At 32.1% G+C, this 24,150-nt stretch overlaps 3 protein-coding genes across 6 annotated transcripts; all 3 read right to left on the reverse strand.

Annotated features, from left to right (window-relative positions):
* Positions 1–1,327: 1,327 nt before the first annotated feature.
* LOC131617328 (uncharacterized) lies at positions 1,328–6,910 on the reverse strand. Of its 4 annotated transcripts, none has more exons than XM_058888637.1 (13): positions 6,773–6,910; positions 6,420–6,557; positions 5,392–6,306; positions 4,986–5,315; positions 4,448–4,547; positions 4,221–4,297; positions 3,791–3,887; positions 3,617–3,703; positions 3,188–3,315; positions 2,532–3,094; positions 2,030–2,421; positions 1,643–1,917; positions 1,328–1,539 (listed from the first exon to the last, which is right to left on the reverse strand). In XM_058888637.1, exons 4-10 carry the CDS (start codon positions 4,997–4,999, stop codon positions 2,986–2,988), a joined length of 612 nt encoding a protein of 203 aa, XP_058744620.1. In that variant the 5' UTR covers positions 5,000–5,315; positions 5,392–6,306; positions 6,420–6,557; positions 6,773–6,910; the 3' UTR covers positions 1,328–1,539; positions 1,643–1,917; positions 2,030–2,421; positions 2,532–2,985. The 4 variants fall into 4 exon arrangements, with proteins under 4 accessions (XP_058744620.1, XP_058744621.1, XP_058744619.1 ...); XM_058888638.1 differs by having other exon boundaries at positions 5,392–5,552; positions 6,215–6,306; positions 6,420–6,837; XM_058888636.1 differs by having other exon boundaries at positions 4,986–5,051; positions 5,153–5,315; positions 6,420–6,837.
* A 14,966-nt stretch (positions 6,911–21,876) lies between these two features.
* Positions 21,877–22,644, reverse strand: LOC131617330 (probable terpene synthase 2). The gene is made up of 2 exons (XM_058888640.1): positions 22,402–22,644; positions 21,877–22,306 (listed from the first exon to the last, which is right to left on the reverse strand). The coding sequence occupies exons 1-2, from the start codon at positions 22,624–22,626 to the stop codon at positions 22,013–22,015; spliced, it is 519 nt and encodes a 172-aa protein (XP_058744623.1). The 5' UTR covers positions 22,627–22,644; the 3' UTR covers positions 21,877–22,012.
* A 128-nt stretch (positions 22,645–22,772) lies between these two features.
* On the reverse strand, positions 22,773–23,801 carry LOC131619229 ((-)-germacrene D synthase-like). The gene is made up of 3 exons (XM_058890351.1): positions 23,347–23,801; positions 23,015–23,233; positions 22,773–22,917 (listed from the first exon to the last, which is right to left on the reverse strand). Exons 1-3 carry the CDS (start codon positions 23,622–23,624, stop codon positions 22,773–22,775), a joined length of 642 nt encoding a protein of 213 aa, XP_058746334.1. The 5' UTR covers positions 23,625–23,801.
* Positions 23,802–24,150: the final 349 nt, after the last annotated feature.

Consider the following 24,150-nt stretch of genomic DNA (forward strand, 5'->3'; position numbering starts at 1 on the left):
TCATGTGAGTTTCTAACGGTTAGATTAAAATTAAATCAACGACTAAAAATGAGCGTAATACTTGGCTTAAAATATATATATATATATATATATATATATATATATATATATATATATATATATATATATATATATATATATATATATATATATATATTTAAGATCAACCATGTCTCAACAAAGATTAAGTGGATTGGCTTTATTATTAATTGAAAAAAGAAATACTAAATGAAATCGATTATAATAATTAATAAATAATTGTGCATCTCAAAAAGCTCGTACAATAAAATTTTAATTAAAAATTAATTTTAATTTAAAAGGCCTCCTTTTAAGATCCGCCTCAAGTAGGGGTTGAAATAGGCTAGGCTAGGCTAGGATTTAGAAGGCCTAAGCCTGGCCTACGATAAAATTAAAAGGCCTAAGTCTGGCCTAAGGCCTATCATAGGCTCAGTTTTTAGGCCTGACCTGGCCTTTTTAAAAGCCTGGCCTGGCCTGAAAGCCTATTTAAAAAGCCTTTATTTCATTAAAGTTTTTAATTTATCCATATTACTTAAGAAGCCTTATAGGTCGGCCTATATATGCATATATAAGTAGACCTATTTAGCCTTTGTTTTATTTAGGTAGTCTATTTAGCCTTTTTTTCTAATATATATGTCTACATGGACCAACTTATTTAGCATATTTCTAATATCACTAGTACAAAAATGTTAATTTACACCCGTTTTTTATTAAATTTACACCCATTATTTTTAATAAAAATCGGGTGTATATCCACAGGGTGAGAAATGTCTAACGAATTTACACCCGTTATTTTTAACAAAAATCGGGTGTAATTGGGCGTAATTACGTTTTTAATTACACCCTGTTTTAATAAAAATCGGGTGTAATTGGGCGTAATTATGTTTTTAATTACACCCTGTTTTAATAAAAATCGGGTGTAATTGAGCGTAATTACGTTTTAATTACACACTGTTTTAATAAAAATCGGGTGTAATTGGGCGTAATTACGTTTTAATTACACCCTATTTTAATAAATATCGGGTGTAATTGGGCTTAATTATGTTTTAATTACACCCTATTTTAATAAAAATCGGGTGTAAATATGTTCTTAATTACCCCCTAATTTAGTAAAAATCGGGTGTAAATACGCCATTTATGAATGAACAATTATATCTATTTACACCCTATTTCATACACACCATTTAGTTATATTTCATTTTCAGTCATAATATTGCAAATACTATAAAATCATACACATAAAAATCATATTTTAACTAAGTCAAAATATTTTTAATATTAACCAAAAAGTATACAAAATCATGTGCAGTCATAATATTTCAAGTACTATAAAATCATACACATAAAAATTATATTTTAACTAAGTCATAACACTTTCTTCATATATAAGTTTTCTTCTTCTTCTTTGGCTTTTGTTTTGGCAACATTTCTTCAGAATTCGGTATATCTTCACTTGTTTTTTGGTTCATTTGATGCTTGGTTCATTTGATGCTCCTCTACGCCACTGTTCTGGTACATAAACTATAATGACAGAAAATGGATGATAACTGATAAGTATCACAATATCAAAGTAAAGGCATAATTTGTTAAGCATAATCAATAGTATTAGCAAGGTCATACTCACTCAGTCCAATCCTTCATTTTTATTTTCCCCTCAAAACCCGACGACAAAATCGTCAATTTGTTAAGTGAACCATAAAGGTTTGAGAGCAAAGGATGCACCTAATCCACAACTACCATGTTCAATTTCAACAAATCCATTGCTTTAATGAAATTATAAACACACTTGGCCATAAAGGCAGCCAAGGTGGACGTGCCTGTTGCCGCAATGGCTCGGTGCTCCACCGTAGCAGGTACGCCAGATACCATAAGACGTATACACATCTTCACTTCATTACACTGTCTCAATGTAAAGGTAAACAAAATGTTAAAAGAGAAAGCATTGTATACACATCTTCACTTGTACAAATCTTAAGATAGAGAAACTGTTTACAACAAGCTGGAAGCTTACTTTAATGTCATCCATGAAAGAATGGAATTACAAAGTATGTCAGAGTTGTGTTCTTTTTATTTTACTAGCTCTGTTTTTCACTTTCTTCGTCTAAACATATGAGATAATGTGTTAATATTTGTAAGTATTCCTAACTCATGAGCCATTACTAGCAACTGTGGAAAACTTTTAAGAGGTTCCTGAAAGTATACAAAATCAACTATCCACATATATGATTAATTAAAAAACATTAAGAAGGTGAGATCAATCACAATCACATGGCAAGTAGTGTTGAAGAGAGCTTACAAGTTTTGAGTCATGAAAACCAACTACTGCATCAGAAGAAAGAGGTGGTGTGGATGAGAATTCTTGTGGCAAAGTGTCGTATGGCAAAGTGAGATGGAACTGTGTCACTGTCAACAACAGGTAAAACGACAGTTTTAAACATTCTAACACCGAGTGATTTGGTGTTCATGCAAACAACAGGTAAAACGTGTAAAGCACTTTTATAGTAGTGACATACCGCACATGTAACGAACTGGGCGTGACTTTGAGCCAAAAGACACATTCCCTCTCCCATATCTTGAACAAGGTTGACTATTAAAATTTACATGATAATCGGGTAGAAGTGATATACTCAACAAATGCTTAGCCGCCACAAATTTTCTCCACACAACTCATGCTTGCCAAAAAGCCCAGAAATACTTGTGAACCAATAGAATACTAGTAATTTTCAATTTACTACCTCTCTTGCATGTTTTTTGCATGCTATTGTGCAAAATGGCAAAGTATTAGTGTTCTATTTTATACCCAGCTTCAACATTTTCACTTTCATAGAATATAGTATATTAATTTTGCATGATATTGTGCAAAATGGCAAAGTAAGTCACCATTCTCCAACAAGAGAGGCTGAACAAAATCAAAAATGAATTTCGGTACTAATTAAGATCATAAAATTGAGTACTGTTTTGAGTGGTTTATGGTTTCACCTTATTTTTTATAGGTCCTAATATACCAGGCGGAAGTTGTTCTCTTTCTGTCCATGTAATACCTTTATCATATGACCGTTTCATGAATCCACTCCATCTAAAGCAAAGTAAATCAAATGAATCATAATCAATCCTCAACTGCTTAAACAATGGCATTTATGTATGGAGAATGTTAGGATAGAAACTTTACTTTTGAACATCTTGGCCTATTCTGTAGAAAAGCAGTAAAACATTTGATGGAAGTTTGAAGAGTACAGGGTTCCACATAGGAACATTTGATTCTTCATCAGCTACTATAGGTGGTTTCCATATTCCATTCTGCCAATCAAATTTTCATTTACAATATTAAAACTAGCAGTCAAAAACACTTTACTTTTCATTTTTATTGTTCATCCGAGGGTTGCGTTTGAGGGCGTACAAAGTAAACTACCGCATAGGAGCAAAATAGGCCGACTAAACAGGATCTTATTAAATATTTGACACGGTTAAACCATAATTAAATAGACATCTATTAGACCTGTAACTAACCTAGTCAGGACCTCTAAAAAATTACGCCGCACTCGATATCCTATGTGTTTTTAGGATTGTATTAACTACATACATACATAGATAGATATACCTTGTAAGTCTGCAACCATATTTTGACATCAGGTGCACCCTCTGATGTGCCCCCAAAATATGCAACCAAAAAATGACCCTTCTCAACCTGCACGTGAAACAAAAAATAAACTCATTATATATTATATTAACCTTAAAAAAGAAGGAACCTATAAACTAGTTTGTAGTTGATGACCTCAACAATGGTAGAAGCATGACAACTATTGAAGGTTGAATTTGCAGGAAAAGTGAATTCTTGAACAAAAGGTCCTTCAATTGTTGTGGAATTCAGACTGCAGAACAGAAAACAGGAAGAAGGTGAAAAAATTGATATATAATATATTGTAATAATGAACTAGCAATGTGAGATATTTACCTAGAAAATGAATAAGCAGTGTGAATGAAGAAGGCAAAAGGGAGAAAGGAAAGAAACAAAGACATGTTTGGTTCCACTTTGTAGCCCGTGACACAAACGTTGGAGTGAAATAAAGTCAAATACGTAACTCAATGTAATGTGTATTAAAATGTAATGTGTATTAAAATCTTAATAATAATGATAGTTAATAACAGAAAAAGATAGTCTCCTTTATTAAAATCTTTACTGAATAGCTCATGTCATATCATACCTTAAAAATTTGAGAACCAGAGAAGCAGAATTGCCACCAACGCAGTTAAATCCCAATGCAGGTTCAGGTATACCATCCTACCATGTCAATTTGATTCAAGTAAGCATTCAATTCTATATTTTTAGTATAGAAGACAACCCTTAAATTATTTTTGTTTATTTGTCAGCTTTGATAGCATCTAAGAGCAGAACATAAGTCATAACAGGAACAATAAATCCAAGGTATACCAGAAGACTCTTGACATTCTTCACTTCCAATTCATTCTCCGTGAAAACTCCAGCAGCACCCAAATGCTTAAGTTTTTCTTTAACTTCATCAACCCCAGGCCTAGAGAAGCAAAAGGATTAGCAATGCAAAATATAAGTTTCATTACAAATATCTTCTTCAGTCCAATGGGATAGAAAATGGGAACAAGAAAATGGTTTAAGAAACATTCAGAAGCAACCATGCTGGTTGCCCTCATTTTGCACAATAAAATGCAAAAAACATGCAAGAATTATATTGAATATTACTAGTAAATTGCAGCTCTACCTACAAGAACACTGTAGAAAACTGTTTCATAATTGTGCACAGCCACACATTAAATTGAAACTTTCATATTTGTGAGCTGCTGAACCAGCCGGGAAAACAAAATGAAATGTAATTTCTGGGAAAGTTGTTTCATAATTTTTTTGGAATACTTTAACTGAAACATATCTGCACCCTACAAAAGATCAAGTTTAATAGGTCAAGACTTTACTCTATAGCCTTGTAAAAAATAATTACCTCTTGAAGTTCATCTACAACATCATCAATTCCAGCCACGTCAGAAAACTTTACTCCAGTTGAACCCTGAAAGAATGTTATTCCAAAGTCAGCAACAACTAAGAATGACATTAAAAGACTAAGACTAGAAAAATAAAAAGATTTTAAGAGTGGAGAGATTAAAAGACCAAAATGCGAATGTACTATACAACTATCAACTGCACAATCCCAAGACCCCGTGCAGTTACTTTCCACTGATTCTGCATTAGAAACACCTGAATCACGGGTAAATGATTGATAAAGGCAGTCAAATATTACTCCCAGTACCTCGGAAGCATCATTCATCTGAGCCTGCCAAATGCCAATACATTAATCACATTGTCAACAAAAGAACTACCTTTTATTCATTTTTTGTCGATAAAGTTACCTCCTGGAAAAAGTTACTCTCTGGATATAGGTTGCTTAGAGCTATCCGCAGGGAAGTAGGTGCAACTGCTTCTCTCCTTGAATCCTTTGAAGCAAGGTCTAGAGCGGTAAATATTTCATACAAGGCACAGACAATACAGGGAATACCGACATGAGCATGCTCTGAGATAAGAAATCCTTTTCAGAATGTAGAAAGTCATACATCATGATATAAAAGTACTGCAATTTATATAACTGCAGTTAATATAATAAAGCACTTCATTCATCAGTCCTGTACCAAGTAAACTAGCTCCATTCACATCTTGAGCTAAATCTTCCAAAGGTGCAAGACCTGAACGGTCTACCTGTGAGGAAGATCTTTGTGGCATCCTCAAACTTGAAACAAAAGGCAAATTTCCATAGGACATGATGGCCACATATTGTAAATGAAGGGAAAGATGAGATAATTGGAGACAAAGGGCAAAATCTCCATAGGATACACAGAAAGCACGTACCAAAAGAAAAGTTCATTTCGGGAGCAGTACCATGAATAGAACAAAAGTATGAATTGATCAAAAATTCTTATTAAGAGAAGAAGGAAGCCCACTGAAGAAAAAACCTAATCTAAACAAGCGTTGCTAGAGAAAGTATAACTGAAATCAAAATACTATTCAATTTAACATCAAACAAGGCTGTCATACCAAGCCCAAAAAAGATGGAAGCCTAGGGCAATCTGAAATAATATTTTGTAGCAACATTTATTGGTTAATATACCATGTACATCACACATTTATAATCCAAACAAGGTATAAGTGATCCAGGTACAAGATAACTAGGGTACAAACCATGCCTGCAGCTTCCAAGTCCCTCCACTGTAATCACATGCATCCCTTCAACAGAATATAGAGGTGCTAAGCAAGCATTTACAGCAAAGTGTCTGAAAGAACGTTTTCAAACTAAAATCATAAGCTTGATTTAATACAAGAACGAACCGTTTCAAAAGTAGTAGGAACGTCAAACACGGGTACAGCGTGAGAAAGAAAAACTTACAAGCTTTTCCTCAAATTTGTATCATAATGAAAGACCATAACAGTGCAAGCCCCACAACCACCTTCACCGCAACCTAGTTTAGCACCTGAGCCGAGGCCATTGAACAACAGCAAACGATCTAGAACAGAATTTCAAAATCTACAAAATTCAAAATCTCACGAATCAACAACATCCACGTTGCAATGAATTTCAATCGAACAACCTCAAACCTAAAAATTCGAATAGAATTTCTCAGATCGATGAAAATTTGGGAACGAAAACGAAGATTGAACCAATTTGATTTTATTTTAAACAAAAAAAAATGAAAAATGAAAATTGATATGTTAATTCTCTCTTCTTCTTCGTTGTGATACCTCCGATTTGTGTGCAATGGTTTTAGATGCTTCCTCCATTTTTGTGTGCTAGATTGTTCATAGAGCTGAAAAATGGGTTTGGTGAAATGCATATGATAGATTTGATGAAAGAGTTTTAGTAAATTTTATTCTTCTAATAATTTAAACCCATTAATATTCTCTCATTAATTTGATAATATTCATAATATTCACAATATTCACTTAGCTAGTTATTAAGAATAATATTTTGAGTTATAAAAATAAATATTTTTTTTAAGTCTATTTAAATTTACACCCGATTTTTAATTTAACGGGAGTAATTGAGATTTAAATATAATAATATTTTTAATTTACACCCGTTTTTAAAAAAATAGGGTGTATATTTTCACATGATCAATTATAAACTTACACTTTATTTACAAAAATGCCATCGTATTTGTTATTTACACCCGTTTTTAGTATATTGGGTGTAAATTTTAAAATTATATTGTTCATTTTGCACTAGTGTATATATGAAAATATAGGCCGGCCTGTAAGACTTCATAGGCTTTATTAATAGCCTAAGCCTGACCTATTTAATAAAATAAGCTTTTAAAAAAGCCTAAGCCTTGCCTTTTTATTAAATAGGCCTGGCCTGGCCTAGGCCTATGTAGGCTGGGCCGTAGGCCCCTGTAGACCGGCCTGGCCTATTCCCACCCCTAGCCTCAAGCCACAATATGTGTTGGATCGGCCTTGGTTCCGCCACTATTTATATTTATATTTATATATAAATATAGTTATTAATTGTATGTATGTGACACGTTCCGATCGAAAGGAAAAGGAAGACATAAGGACTGTACTATTTTTATGTGTCAATTATTTTGATTATTGATTGATCTAGACAAAAAAGAATGGTAAGTGAAAATAGTTTGTTTTGTCATGTCAGATATATCTATTGGGGACCAACTAGATTGCAATTTTGTGGAGAGATAATAAATTTCAATGTTTATTAAGATAAAAAAAAAAAACAAAAGTATTGTTGTAAGATTATTATAAATATAGGAATACTTTTAATAAACAAATTTAAATAAGAATACCAAAAATCAGTCGAATTCTATGTTTATTAATAAGAGGAAAAAAAATAATCATGCATCATATTTTTTTTAATAGTTTAGTATTAATATTTTTTTTTAAAAGAATAGATGTCAAGTTGATAATTAGAAGAACATTGACTTATAGACCGATAATTGATTGAGATACACCTAATATTATTAATGAATATTCAATTTATACAGAGAGCTAAAATCAATTCAATTATCCAGATCATAAATTTAATTATTCTTAGACACCTTTGATATGGAATAACATCCAAAGTTGGTGCCAATTATATTTGAGCCTCCATATTCTACTCACCTCTAATTCAAACTTAAATGTGTCTATTTCATGTATAGATATATCAAAAATACTCTTTATATTTGTGCATAGTTAATTTAAAATTAACTAAGTTCTTAGACATTTAGAAGTATTGATTAAGGAGTGCATAATAATTTTAGAATATTTTTTTTGTCAAATAGGTAATTATATTGAGATAGATGGATTATTCTCTCAGAACACTACCATCATAAAAATAACTATTGTCATGATTGCAAAATATAATTAAGAGAAATTAATTTATTTGATTTTATGCCTACTTGAGATAAATTTCTAAATTATTCTTTTTTATGTTTAATAAAAAAATCAAGCAACTAATCACATTAAATATTTTTTAAAATTAAATTAAAAATTAATAATAATTGTAGAATTTGTTATGAAACTGAATAAAATAATATAAGAGAGAAAGAGATGAAGAGAGTATATTCTATTATTCATGGATACTTGATAAGTTTTTCGGAAACTATATATATATTTGACCAGGAAACTATATATTAAACTATTATTTTGCTATCCTTCGGAGATGCTTGATAATTTCTTCAAGACCTATACAATAAGCTTTTGTTTTGCTATCATTCATGGATGCTTCATAAGTTAATAAGATATAACATCATATCAAAATTCAAAGCTAATAAGGTAAAAAAAATATAAAAGAAAGGATCAATATTAGAAAAAAAATTTAAATAACAAGGTTTAAAAAAAAAATTATCAAAAAAACAAGTTTTTCAAAAAATTTACCAAAGTGTCTAGGTTTTGAAGACCCCTTGGAGTATGCGCCAAATGAATTGGCGCATTAGTACAAAAATTAGGAGAATGCGCCATATGGTTTGGCGCAAATGTAAATTTTTTTTTTTTTTTTACTTTTCACAAACACATATACGCCAAATGAATTGGCTAATTCAAAAAAATTTATACTAATGCGCCAAATGGTTTGGCGCATACTCTAGGGGGTCCTGCAAAACCTAAACACTTTGGTAAATTTTCTGAAAACCTTGTTTTTTATGTAATTTTTTTTATAAACATTGTTATTTAAATTTTTTCATCTCAATATTACCTCTAATGGTAAGAACTTCAATGTTTTTTCCTTTTCAAATTTGGTAGAGTTTTCCACTGATAACGTATTTGAAACAAATCACAACAACAAAACTTCATTAATTATGAGGAACTTATCAAATATCCATGAATGATAGAAACATAATAAATTTATATTGTTCCTGAAGAACATATGAAACATTCCTAAAGGATAGAAAAATATTAAATTTCTTATATTATTCCTGAAGAACATATAAGGCATCCTAAAGGATCGAGATATATTAAATTTTTTATATAGATCCTGAAGAACTTATCAAGCTATCCTTGAAGGATAGCAAAGATTTAGAATATAACATTATTTTTTGGTTTATTATGTTTTATAATATATTAGTAATCCTACCTATTTTTTATTGATCTATTGATTAGAACAAAATCACCAAAAATATTCATGCATTCCAGAAAGATGACATGGATATTGCTAAAATATCTCTAAAAAAAATTCACAAAGATTTTTGTGTTTGTGTAAAAATTTGTAATATGTTCATAAAATGATTATCATTTTAGAAGAATGCACGAATAATTATAAGGCATCTCAGAAGGTTGCATCTATAATATTAGCGAATCACAAAAGCATTTGATCTATAATATTGATGAATCCCAAAATGATTGCATCATTTATGTTTAAAAAGTGCATCAATAATAGTGAAGTATCCCAAAAGGATTTCACATAAAGATTTGATCTATAATATTAATTAATCCTAGAAGGATTGCATCAATTATGTTTAAAAAAATTCATCAATAATAGTGAATTATCCCAAAAGGATTTCACAATTGCGTAATTTTTGTTATCTTAATCTTGTTTGAAGATTCGAAAAATAAACAAAAAGATTACATCATCCCTGAAGGATTGTTCAAAAAATTATTTTTTTAATCATCCCGAAAGGATTTCAAATAATATCGTTCGTTGAAGGATTGTCCAACTATTTTTTATATATCATCCTTTATGATGATTGAGCAATTGTTTCAAAAGAACTAATATTTTAATATCAAACATCTTTGAAGAATTATATTTTTTTTTATCGTTGTCTCTTAAAAATTTTGGCCAATTCTATAAGAGTCAGACAATCAAGGAAATACTCTCAAGAATATCTTCGAAATATTTTATCATATTCAGTTACTTTTAATATAGCAGTTTATCATATTTAATTATATTTTATCATATTCAGTTATTTTTAATATTGCAATAATAGTTTAAAATATTATATTCCTGATTCTTATTTATTACTTATATTATTCTATTAAAATTTGTTTATGATATTTTTATTTTATTTAGTTATTAATGAATAATCTTTTTTATTCTTTAGATTTAGTGTATAACAATTAAATAAAATGAAAATTAAGCATTTGTTTAAAATATCTGTTTTTATCTTGATGTTTTGATAACAACAAAATTCCAATTATATTTTCACTATAGTCGCGCCTGAAGTATGGTAAAAAATCGGTTTCAATATTAAAAGTCCTTTACTTAAAAAAGAAACTAAAGTTAAAGATGACTCAAGTGAGGATATGAACATTTTAAAAGTACTTTGACATAATTTATTATTTCAGTTCCAGAAGAACTAATCAAGTACTTGAAATATGAAATAAACAGATATCGATAAATTATGTCATGAATGAAATGCGATGGAATCAAAATTAAGATAACCAAAATAAAGTCAATATTAACATTGTCTTTGGATAAAATATAACGCTAAATATGATAAATGATAACGAGGATCATGAATCAAAGTCTACCAAAGATTGTAGACAAAGTGATAATTGGCCAAAATGAATATATTCACTTGAAGGAGATTTAAACTCACTTTACAAGTGACTCGATTTTGGACCTGTAGTCTGAACACCTCAATGTAACATCCCTAATTCTCTAAACATGAAAAAAAGTGAAGTGAGACCTAATTCTATCTTAAGAATTCTTAAGATAGGGAGGTTAAGTGGATTGTTGGAATCCAAAGATATTGGTTAGAATTGAACCAAATGGAAATTTAGTGATTATTGCATATTTGGAGGATATTATGGTCAATTCACCCATTAAATGAGAAATAAGGATTTGTTTGGTTACACATTATTTTTCCTTTTGATAAGAAAACCAGAATTTGGAGGAGAAATAGAGAGAAATGTGAAAGGAAAGAAAGAAGGAAGGAGCTCAAGAATCTTTCATCAAGAATTTTGCATGTGTAAGGTTTCAGCAAAGTTTGGAGGAAGAACTATGATCAAGAGCATCATCATCACCCCTTTCACCATTAAAGTCAGAACTTATCTTCATCATCATCTTCATCAAATTCAGAATCATCTCTTCATCTCAGAATTCTTGATCAAGGTGAGTTCCATTAGTTAGGAACTTGGGGTAGGAATTGGGATTTATGCATGATTAAGGGTTTAGATAGTGATCAATACCTTGCATGTTGATTTAATCGGTCAAATATATGTTCTTTTGATGCAATTGTATGATATGGACTGTTAATATATGATGGGATTCGTATTTGAATTGTTGGGGAACCTATGGATGAGTTAGAACTCTTTTGGGACTGGTTTTATGCAAGAAAAATGTGATTTTTGCTTTTGGTTCAGTAGGCAATCGATTGCAGGGGTCAAGCAATTGATTGCACTATGAAAAATTGGCATTCTGCGCTTCTGGTTCAGTGAGCAATTGATTGCACACCAGTGCAAATCGATTGCACCTGACAGAAAATCATCTCTTTACTGTTTCGACCATAATTGAAGTTCCGTAACTCGGAATTGGGCGCCGTGGGAGACATTGGAAAGCTAATGGAAATGCTATGAGATGCATAAGCTTCCACAATATTATCATACACTTGAGTATCAACCAAATCCATTTGAAAGTTCTTGTACCTTGATTAGTAAAGATAAGGCTTGGATAATTAACTTGTTAATCATTCTAAAGGCCTTCGTGATCAAATGTTCCTTTAAGTGGTTTTGTAGGCATCATAAAATGAGCGGTGATGGAAATCAAAGCTAGCCATGTTCACCAAAATGTTGAGGTTTTATAGCTTGTGAAGCTAACCATGTGAACCAAGAGGCGAGGATGTCCTACAACTTGGTATAACTTGTGTACATCGATCAACAAAGTATGATTATGGTAAATTGGACCTTAGGATACCTAGACTAAGAATCATGGTCGGATGCTAGCCTAATATTCCTTTTCCTATCAAGAGACTACTTTCGAAATCCTAAAATCTAATGGTGTAGTAAGTATGGGACGAGGGGTTAGAGAACAGACATAAGGATAGTAACTGCGAATAGGCATGTTACATATATGTTGGCTATTTCTTGTGAAGTAATTCCAAGGATGCCCCTGGGCCACATATATTGCAGGCATTCCTCGAGTGTGTGATCTCAGGAATGGGCCGTGCTCCGTAGTTCAGGAGCTATTCTTCGGGGATAAACTCCCAGAGATGTGGGCCACACCTTCTCCTTTTCTCATCTCCTTAAGGGTGAATTTCTATGTGAGATTCGGGCCCTAGGATATTGGAGGAGTTGAATCGTGAGATGCGATTCAATGTCGATTCCATGGTTCTCTATAGTCACATGATTTACTTACCATGTAGATTGAAAAGGTATGATTTGGGGTCTTTTTTCGAGAGCAGATAGACAGGTAAACCCGGAAGACCAGACCTTGAGGGTAGCTCTCGACAGAAGGTTGGCAGGTAAATCCGGAAGACCTATTCTGGAGGAAACACCTAATATCCGAACATGTGATATGTTCTCAGAATATCTAATCGGGTGGTCAGTGGACATTCAATCGTGGTGCTACGAGTTGGCATGCTTTCCTGTACTGGATAATGAGGAAACCTTAGGAACTGACATTGATCTGTAGTTGATGTATGTACCATGTAGAGCCGAGAGGACCCATAAGATAGGGGAACTCACTGAGATTTAGTAATCTCACCCCATTCATCTTATTATTTTTTCAGGTATCGTGCAAGATCAAGTTTTGCTAGATGCATGGATCAAGAGCTTTTGATCGGATGCCGTGAAGACTGTGCCTGATCTTTTCTTCTGCTGTGTATTATTATCATTGTGTAGATATATTCATTGTATCCATCTTCAAGATGATTTTGAAATGTATACATCTTATGTTATTATTCCTGACTTTTGTATGTACTCAGTACCAGTTATTAGTATTCTGCTGATATGATTCTAGACACATATTGGTAGGGAATTACACTCAAGGTATGAAATCAATGGGATATAAATGAGTTTTTGTGAAAAAGCAAAATATAAGAATAGTGTAAAGTTTGATTTGTTGCTCCATAACTTTCACAAAGACCTAAGATTGGTTTTGATGAAACATATACAACTGTAGTGGATTCAATTAATTTTTTAATATTTTATTAGCCTTGTAGTACATAAAGGGCTTAACATGAACATGATGTATCATCTTATTTATACGGCTCACTTGATAGTGACATTTACATGAAACTCCCTAAAGGGTTTAATATATCAGAAACACATAATTCCGAATCTCGAAAAAACTACTTCATAAAATTGAACAAATCTCTCTATGGGTTGAAAAATTCTAGACGCATGTGGTATAATTGTCTTAGTGAATATTTGCTTAGAGAAGGATATACAAATAACTCCATTTGTTCTTGTATTAGTTGGTGAAGCAAGATTAAACACTTTCATCATATTTTAAAAAATATATAAACTCTTTCTTTACATTTTTCATTTTTTTAATTTCTTTTGATAGTTTTAGGTGATTTGAACTTCAACCTGGCAAAGCATAGGAATATTGTCCAAGAGAAGGAATATTCTTTTATTGAATTTTGCAGATGAATGCAGAAGCTGAAAAAGGGTCCATTTAAATTGGTTTTGGGACATATTATTTGTGCTAAAGCTGCAGACAAGCTAGAAGAACCATCTTCAATATTATGTTGACATCTTTTCTTATGTTTAAGATAGATGACAATACCTATATCAATCATCTTATACTATAGATTGTAGCTAAGTTTCCTAATACTTTAAACCCCAAATGTTTTGGTGATCACGAGTGCCACATTAAAATATATGTCCCTAAACTTAGACCGAACTAAACTAACATCACTTAGCTTCATCGAACACCCTTATGGAAGCTTATGAATGCATTGCTTCTTTTGTTCTAGTTTTGACAATTTTAAGCTCTTAACAGTAACTCTAGAGAATATTTGGATCACTTGTTATTTGAATTAAAGGAGGAGAAATGACAAGAGTTCAAATTTTATGTTGTTCATTAAGATTCTTAGAGAAAATTTGACATTGGAAAAGCAGACAACAATAGCTTGTTTATTGTTTTTCAAGATCTGTAGCATTATCGTTAGAAGTTTTATTCAGCTTCGAATTTTGAATGGCTTTGTTTTTGAATTGGCATGTGAAAAAAGCAACGAAGATATTAGTGAAAGAAAAAGCATTTGTCCAGAACTTGTTACTCTATCATTTTCATTTTCATTTTCTACATTTCCATTCCATTTTATCTCCTTCCATTTATCTATATGCAACATAAAAATTGATCAAAGCAAGTGTTGTTCAGACACTTACTGTCGTTTCATTCTTTTGTTTTTCTACTGATGGTTTATAAAGGTTGTTAGCGCAACAATCGGGGGAGGGTCGAGCGAGGAGCATTGTTATTTTCTAGGACATTCCACTTGAACAACACACCTCAACAATCGAGAGAGGGTTGTCCACCTAAAACCTTAAGATGATAGGTGTGTGAGTTCTTTTCTAACTTCTACACTTGTATCCGTTGACTCTCTTTAACTACAAGTAAACCGGTCCCTTTCTCGAACCATAGGCTCACGATACCATTTGTTAGCACAACAATCAAGAGAGAGTTGAGCGAGGAGCATTGTTATTTTCCGGGACATTCCGCTTGAGCAACACACCTTTGTGGGAGACACATCACTTCTCCACCTAAAACCTTAAGGTGATATAGGTATGTGGATTCTCTCACTTATAAAGTGTTCATTCTTCCATTTTCTAACTAATGTAAGACTTCTTCTTACTTGATTTTCGACAAAGGTAATAGTATATAATACTATCTAACATGTTTCTTTTGCTACTAGCCAACATTAACATGCTAATCTCATGAGAAATTTGGATTTGTTTTATTCATTTTATTAGTAGAGTCTATAATGAAGCTGCGAAGCTATTCATATTTTTTCTTAGGCTGCAAACACTATTGGGTCATTTTCCTAGGTGGAATTCCCCTACCTTGTGGTTCGGCCCTTATTTTCGGTTGGATTGCTCTCTTATTAGAAAATATCAATTAAAATTTTTTTTTTTATAATTTAAAAAATTCCTTTCTTAGATAACTAAGTTCTATAGACAATTTGTTATGATGAAGAAACAAAGTTTGTTAGTAGCATGGTTTTAGGATTGACATAATTTTGCTAAAATATGGTTTATTACAAAGACGTTATGAAAGATATTCTAACATGTTGCTCAGGTTCATTGAAGAAAGATGTTCTGACAGATGTTGTAACATATTGTATTAGAACATCAGCACAGACTGTTTTAAATCTTGACTGATTTGATTTGATTATGTGATAATTTCTTTTGGATATATCTTAATAATTTTCGCATGGCCAAGAAGATTTAATCTGAAAAAAGTTTTATATCTCCAGCTGTATACAAATTGCCAAAATTGGATGATAAGACAATTTAGAAAAGTTGATATTGTTGTTCCAATATTTAAGGAGATTTATATGCACAATTGGTGCATCACATAACTTATGGATCAAGAAATATCTGGATGCAGATTTTGAAGCCCATGGAATGCAGAGGTGTATTTAAAGAGAAGATCAAACCTAATGTAATAATAACTTTCAATAATTTGTCAGTCACTCATAGATCTTTTGATACTATGTGGTAGACTGATTGTTACTCGACTGTTAGCCAAGTTATTATTCTCACTCTTGAAGTTTTTAAACAAGAGAGTTGAGTCTTTGTATTAGTTGTGTAATCTTCTTGTTTGGTTGCTCTTGATACAGTCACTAGAATTGGGACTGTTAGATATCACGGCGGTGATTGGAATTGAGATGTCGATTTCTCATATCTAGATGTCGATTTCTAGGTAGAAGTTGCACGGGATAGTGATTAGGAGAGAAGTTTTAAATTGGGACTGCTTAAGCTTTGAACTATTACTATTATAGTGGATTTCCTTCCTGACCCCCAAAGTAGGTGATATTGCACCCAACAGGGTTAACAATTCTCTGTGTTATTTATCTTTCTGTAATTTTAATTAAGTATCAATCACAGCTTGATAAATTTGTTCAGTTGGTCAATAGATGTTGTAACATTTTTCTGGACATTCTTATGATGTTAGCATATCAGTATTAACATGTTTTACCTGTACCTGAAATTTCAAAATTGATAACGAAAATGAAATTTCTTAGTGCACGCCAATTGATTGATGAAATGGTTGTGAGAGAAATGTATAAATAAGAAGAAAAGGAAGAACATGATTAATATGAAGAAAATCGATAAATTTATGGAGGTTTAAAACCCCCGCAATCTAAATTGTTTTTCTGCCTTTGAGTAATGTGGCTTGAAACTTGGTGTGCCACGTAAGTCTCCGTTAATAGAAACTAATGGGAGGGACTAATTTTAAGGACGGAAAAGTTGGCAAGGACCAATATTTAAAGAATTTTTTTTAGAGAAATTAAAATGAAAAGTTCGAATAAAGACCTATGATATATTTAACAATTATACTAAATATATTTGGAATCTGAAAACACTTCATTTTTTTTATTGAAAAACACTTCCTTTTTTACTATACAGAATATCTTCATAAATATATATATTTACAATCATTTGGATGTGATAAATATTGAATTTAAATCTAGTTTTACTCATTTGATTGTTTATTTTGAATTGAAAAGGTTTCACAATTAAGTCATTTTTTTATTTAAATATAAATTTTGAATATATATATATATATATATATATATATATATATATATATATATATATATATATATATATATATATATATATATATATATATATATATATATATATATATATATATATATATATATATATATATATATATATATATATATATATATATAAAAGACCTACATTTATGGTTAGTGGCTTGTAAGTTTAAGACTCACCCTGTTTATTTTTCTAAAATGTCTAATAATTTTGGTTTAGTTGGTTGATACAAAGTTGTAAATGTAACATATGTTGTCTAAATTTGATTTAATCAAAATATAAAATTATATAACGTGCAATTGTTCGTGCAAACTGTTATGGTCGGTTAAAAGGAATACATAGTTTGGCACAACAATTATATACTTATGATGGTTAATGTATAGTAATTAATAAGTATATTAATGTGGGCAATGATTGATGTCAAAGACGTTTATTATCTGATTGGACTTATTATCAGTATTTGATCATTGCGTGAGAGTACAACTTACAGTTAATTTTTGCAATCAAACATTGAGAATTAATGGTTGTTTGATATCTTGTTTGAATATTTTATTTTACAAGTAAAGATGTATGTCTATATAATAATGTATTGACATGTTAGGAATGATGTAGTATGAGTGTAAATTTTTCAAGTTTTTATTTGATTGCACTCAGATAAACATTTGACGAATGTAAGAATTTATCGTTTATAAACATTAATTCTCAAGGTTTGATTATTGAAAATAAATACTACTAATAATTGATCTTGTTGTCTAAAGACTTAATATCAGTTATGCATTCGGTATTTGGGTGAGTGAATTTTTCTCCATTCTATTGTTCTCTTTTAAGGTAACTCTAACTTACAATCATAAAGTATGACATTTCTAATATTTTTGTATCATTTAAGATGACATAAATTTTGTCATATATTTTTTGTTTAATCTAAAGTGTTTTTAATTTTTTTTTCAATAAGCAATGGAATTAAAGGGAGCAAAAGGGATGCTCCACCCCAATACAAAGGAGGTTACACAATAAAGCACAAAAGAGGTTGGATATTCCAATCATAAAAATTACATAAAGGCAACTTCTTATAAAAAGAATTAAGCCAACTCCACGAAACAAAAACCATCTCCGACATGCACTCTATGAAGCTAAAGGAATCATTTCTAAAGATGATAGCGTTGCGCTTAATCCACACGGTCCAAATCGTAGCTAACCAAACCACCGCTATAGTGACTCTTCTTGAAGGGCATCTAATCCTTGCACAATTGTAGAAGAACTCTATGAAGTCCTCTAAAGATAAAAACTCCCCAACTCCAAGCCACATAAACACTCTACGCCAAATTCTAAAAGTCACTTCACAATCCGAAAAGAGATACACTAGATTTTTCTCCTCCGAAGAACAAAAAACACATATAGAGTCTCCTACGTCATTCAATATTCCCCGACTCACTAAATTATCTTTAGTTGCAATTCTATTGTGAATAAATCTCCAACAAAAAAACTGAATTTTGGAAGGCACTTTTAAATTCCAAAGATGAGCAAGAGCCCTAACCTTATCAACATTCAACGGCGGACCCGAGAGCTTTCCTTTGAAGAAATCGTAACAAGACTTAACCGAGAAAATACCTTCCGCATCCAACCTCCAATTGAAAGAATCTACCTCATCCTTGATTAGGAGTTTACAGTTAAGATCAACACGGAACGCTTGGAAAGCTCGCTGCACCTCAATGCTGACAGGTACAGCCGCTGCCAGATGGGAGTCACCCATGTCCTGCACAGCCAAGGTGATCCTTATACCCGCATCACCAAGAATGACATTCTCCAAACCGGGACCAATATCTTCCACTGCCACTGCTAAGACAGCGCTGCCAGATGCGAAGAGATCGGAAACATTCCACTGCCAGCGGTCAAAAATGAAAAAACCTGCAGAAGAAACTGTTTGCAAATGATTGAAGGCCATGGAAAATAGACTAGGATAGCATTTAATTAGAGATTGCTTCCCAATCCAGTCCGCATACCACATAGGAGTTGAATCTCCATTACCCACTTTGACTTGAATAGCACTAGTGAAATTTTCCAAAAGGAGATTTTCATAGTTATCCGACATAATTAAATCTCTCCACCACATAGAGTCTTTTTTATCCACCACCGATAGATCTCCTTCCAAAACCTTAAGCTTAATGTTACCATAACGCGCTACTAAAAGATCTCGCCAAACCGCGCCTTTATCCGTAAGAATACGCCATTTCCATTTACTTAACAAAGCCACATTCAAGATTTCCATATTTTTGACACCCAAACCACCCTCTTCCCGGGATTTACAAATGGTATCCCAACACACCCAATTAATGGGTCGTTTTAGCTCACCTCCTCCCCAAAGGAACTTGCGTTGAATAGGGCACACCTCGTTTAAAATCTTCTTAGGAGCCTTGTAAAAAGAAAGAGTATAAATCTGGAGCGCATTAATAACCGAGTTAATGAGAACAACCCTCCCCGCCATACTAAGATTTGCACCTTTCCAAACTGATAATCTCTTTTTAAACGTTAAGATGAAATCCCTCCACATAGATAGCTTCCTAGGATTATCGCCAACCCTCACACCGAGAAATTTGAAAGGTAAAGACCATACTTTACAAGAAAGGAAGCATGTTGTGGCTTCCATGAACCAATCACCCGCATGAACCCGAAACAAATTACTCTTATGAAAATTGATCCATCTGTAAACCGGACATCATCTCAAAGCCTCTAAAAATAGCCTTTAAGCTCCACAAATTTGCCAAATCACACTCGGCAAAAATCAAAGTGTCATCCGCGAATTGTAACAAATCCACCTCCTTCACATCATTGACTTTAAAACCACGGAACTCTCCTACTTCTTTACTTTTATTCATTAAGGCCGTGAAGACTTCCATCACAAGAACAAACACAAAGGGAGACAAAGTGTTTTTAATGCAATAACAAAACAAACAAACTCTCATTGAAGATATAATATTTCAATAAAAATAAATAAATAAATAATAAAATATCTTTATTTTTTTGTAATAATTTACTTTTGTTAAGGTGTTGTGATTTTTTTAACTATTGGGGAATTTTTTCGAAAATTCAATGTCTAATATTCTCTTAGCACATTTAAGTTAAAGTCGAAAATCCTTATTTAATAATATTATTTTATAAAGCATGCAATAAAGAAAAGACCAAAGCAAGAGAAAAATATTTAATATTTTTAAAAGTTAAGAAACAAAATTATGAAAATACTATATAGATTGATAAATATTCTATAATGTTGAAATACACATTAGTATATAGTGAACAAATTCGGTAAATATTAATATATTTGATGGTTTTTGTTACTGGCTTATATATTTACATAAAAGACAACTTGGTGAATCATTGTTAGGATTATTTTTTTTAATTTTTAATTTTATTTTAAAACAATATAATTTTTTATGAGTTACTTTTATGAAACTCAAGGTCCTTACCACCATGATGGTCACCTTATTAAACCTTGCGAGGTAATCTTGCAAGGACATAAAATGAACCTGGCGCCCATGGAATATATAGGATGGTCGTCGAGACCTTTCAACGTTTTCTCTCTAAGAGTCGGTGGATCATCTTTCTTGACAGGTGTTGTTAGGTAGTCATCGATTGTTTAGGGAGGTTCGTTTACCACATAAGCCCAGTGTCATTGAACTTTGTAGAAAAGATCTTACATTTCAAGGAATCACTATCACATATAAACACCATCTGAGTGTTGATGGTTGCGATATGCTCTTGTGGGCCGGTCTTTCTATCAAAACTCTTCTACAACGACCTACATCTCTGTTATGGGTTCATCATCCTAATGCTCATGGTGGTGTTGCCCTGTCTCACCATTGTGGAAGGGTTATTTGGGCAACTGGAGTTTCAAATGAATACGTTGTTTGAGTAATTTTTATCGGTCCTCTTGGTGAGTGACAATTGTAATTGTGGTAAGTACAATAGTTTAAACTCTACTAACAATATGGAGAGCAAAAGAGATTTTTTGGATTCTTATTATGTAGAAAGTAATGCGTTTTCCAACCATGTAGTTGGGATATTTACAGGCATGTCCATTTGGTAAAGAACTTGCTAAGTAATTGGTTCTAGTAGCCACCTACTTGGCTAGATCATGAGAATAAAAGAAACCAGACTCCCCCTCATTAGGGGTCATGGTTTTATTCCTGGACATGTGGTGTTGCAATTACCTTTTGTTGCACATATGTTAACACCTATTTATGTGCTTGGGTTGAACCAATCGATCCATATCCAAGGCGCATTAAGCTGAATTAGGTGGGCTCACATACTCGCCATGTGATGCCCGCTTTTGAACTAAACCTTTGTTGTTGTTAGTCCAAGACTCGGCATGTTATGGGCCAGCCTCTTCGATACCAAGCATGGTTATTCGAGTTGTGTGATGCCTTACTTCTAAAGATAACACCTCTAAGTTTTACAAGTTTAACATTTTAGTCTAAGAATGAAAATATGAGTGATAGTTGTACTAACAAGAAGTGATAATTATACTAGCAAGAGGACGATAGCACAAATTTTTTATTTCAACAAAAGAAATATCACTCTGTTAAAAACAAACAAAAAACAACAACAATAACAACATTAACAACAACAGTATGACAACAACAACAACAACAATATGACAATAACAACAAAAACAACCAACTCTTATTCCACTAGGGTACATGGATCAATTTCTGCTATAAAAAACAAACAAAAAACAGAAGGAAAAATACCACATGCAACAAGCAGGTACACATGCATGCATGTTTTTATTATTCAAACTTAAAGACAAGAAGACTAAAACATTAAAGCTCAAATTGGAACTGGATCCACAAGCACAATTTTGATGCATGACTTCATCAATCCTTCTGAATGTGTGTAGTTATCTTTATCTTTGTAAAAAACATCCATAAAACGTGAAAGGTTGATAGCACGAGTCAAAAAAGGCATTGGAACTTCAGTTGGCTTAAGACATTCCTTATTTATATCTTTCCAAGTATTTGCAATTCTCTCTCTACATTCTTCAATAGCATCTTCCCTAGACATCTCATTTTGCTTCATAATGCAATCCAACAATGAACAAACATGTCCTCTTTTTTGTTCAAACTGAAAAACCAACATGAAAAAAATGTAATGCAACTACTTATTATATGAAAAAAAACTGTTGTTACCCTTTATTTATTTATTTGAATATAAGATACCTCACTAGATACAATTTCATCCATTATCCTACAGAGAGTAGCAACATCATCCACCATTTTTGGCTTATTTGATACCCATTTGAAGATGTTCTCTGTGGCTATGTCACCCATGCCAATATAAGAACATGTTACTAGTAATGATTGACCGGATGATATTTTTGAAATGTTTAAGTACTCCTCTATTGGTGGCACATAGTTATTGTTGAACCATCTTGCTTCAGTCATAAATGCACTAACTACTGTTTAGAACTGCCATAAGCACACAATATCATAAAATTATATTTTACACCATACTTAAAAATTGGATGTTAAAATTAGAAATAATTTGTTCAAGATTTATTATTAACAAGTATATAAAAGAAATCACATATTCATACTTCTTTTACGTAATATTTGAGGGTAAAGAATCTCCCTTCTTTAGTCATGTCTTGTTTTATTTCTTCAAAAGTCTTCAAGACAGTTGTATAAATTAATTTCATATAGTCCGGAAGATCATCCAAACTCTTGATATCCCACCTGAAAAACTCTTTTCTTTAATACTCAAGAAATATATTTTTCTTATTCATGGAAAGAAAATGTGATGACCGATGAAAATAAGTTTGTATTAATAAACCTCTCAATTGCCTTCGAAAAAACTTCTAGTTCATCAATAGTTCCATATGCATCATAAATATCATCAATTATTGATATTATGGCAATTAATTTCGTCGTCATTTTCCTTGCTTGAGAATATTGGGGTTCATAATATACTGTTAAAATCCAAAAGCAACATTCAACAATCCTATCTCGTGCAAAAGAGAATTTTTTGGAAACATCCATTTCAATCCACCACCTGTTTAAAATATTTAAAAAAAAAAAAAAGCAATAATTAATATTAAGTACAGGGACTAGTCTTTAATTTTTTATTTTTTATTTACAAAAAGAGTGTATGATCGAAGTCCTTACTTGCAAATGTTACCAAATTCTTTTTGATGTAAGGTTTGAAGCATATTAAAATCTAGTTTTGCCAAAGTGAGTAAAATTTCACTATGTAAAGGATTTTGTTCATAGATGGAAATGTAGCGCCGTGCCTCTAGTCTAGGCAAATTCTTGTGGAGAGCCTGCTTTAAGGTATATTTGACTTGTGATGCAAGAGAAGGGTTTAGTTGGGTAACAATGGACTCTAAATTGGTGGAAGTGAAATTCAGTGCTTCTTCTAAAATATCCTCTCCATGAATCATCATATGTGATGCTTCATATAAACTTAACAACCCTTCAACATCGGTAACAAGTTTTTTACTAAAATTTCCTTCTTCGTCCTTGAGCTTGATGAACACATCTGGCGTGATTATAGAAAATAATTAACGACAATTAGAATCAATAGATAAAAATCATAAATAAATTTGAGTCATACATACTTGATGAAACACGAAATCCTTGTTGCCTCATTATTAAGTTTTCATAAGAGAACCCATGTCCTTCGTTGCGCTCTGTCAGGCGGCGGCCTCCGTGTAGTCTCGGTGGTTTCCCAAGTAATCTTGGTTAGGGTTCGACTTCTCTTTTCCGTCTTCGGTTTAAATTCCTTATCTTAGGGTAAGGGACCTTGTCGGAAAGGGATTTTGTTCGCGCTCTAATCTAGGGTTTTCTCGGTGAAACCCCGTGACTAGCTTCTTCAAATTCTTTTCTTCAGTTTTACTGGGTTCTCTGGGGTTTCTTTTCGTTTTTCCTTGATTTTTCTGGGTTGTGCGGTAAATAGATAGTGGATGCAGT

Source organism: Vicia villosa, linkage group LG7 (assembly GCF_029867415.1).
Source record: "Vicia villosa cultivar HV-30 ecotype Madison, WI linkage group LG7, Vvil1.0, whole genome shotgun sequence".
NCBI lineage: Eukaryota > Viridiplantae > Streptophyta > Magnoliopsida > Fabales > Fabaceae > Vicia > Vicia villosa.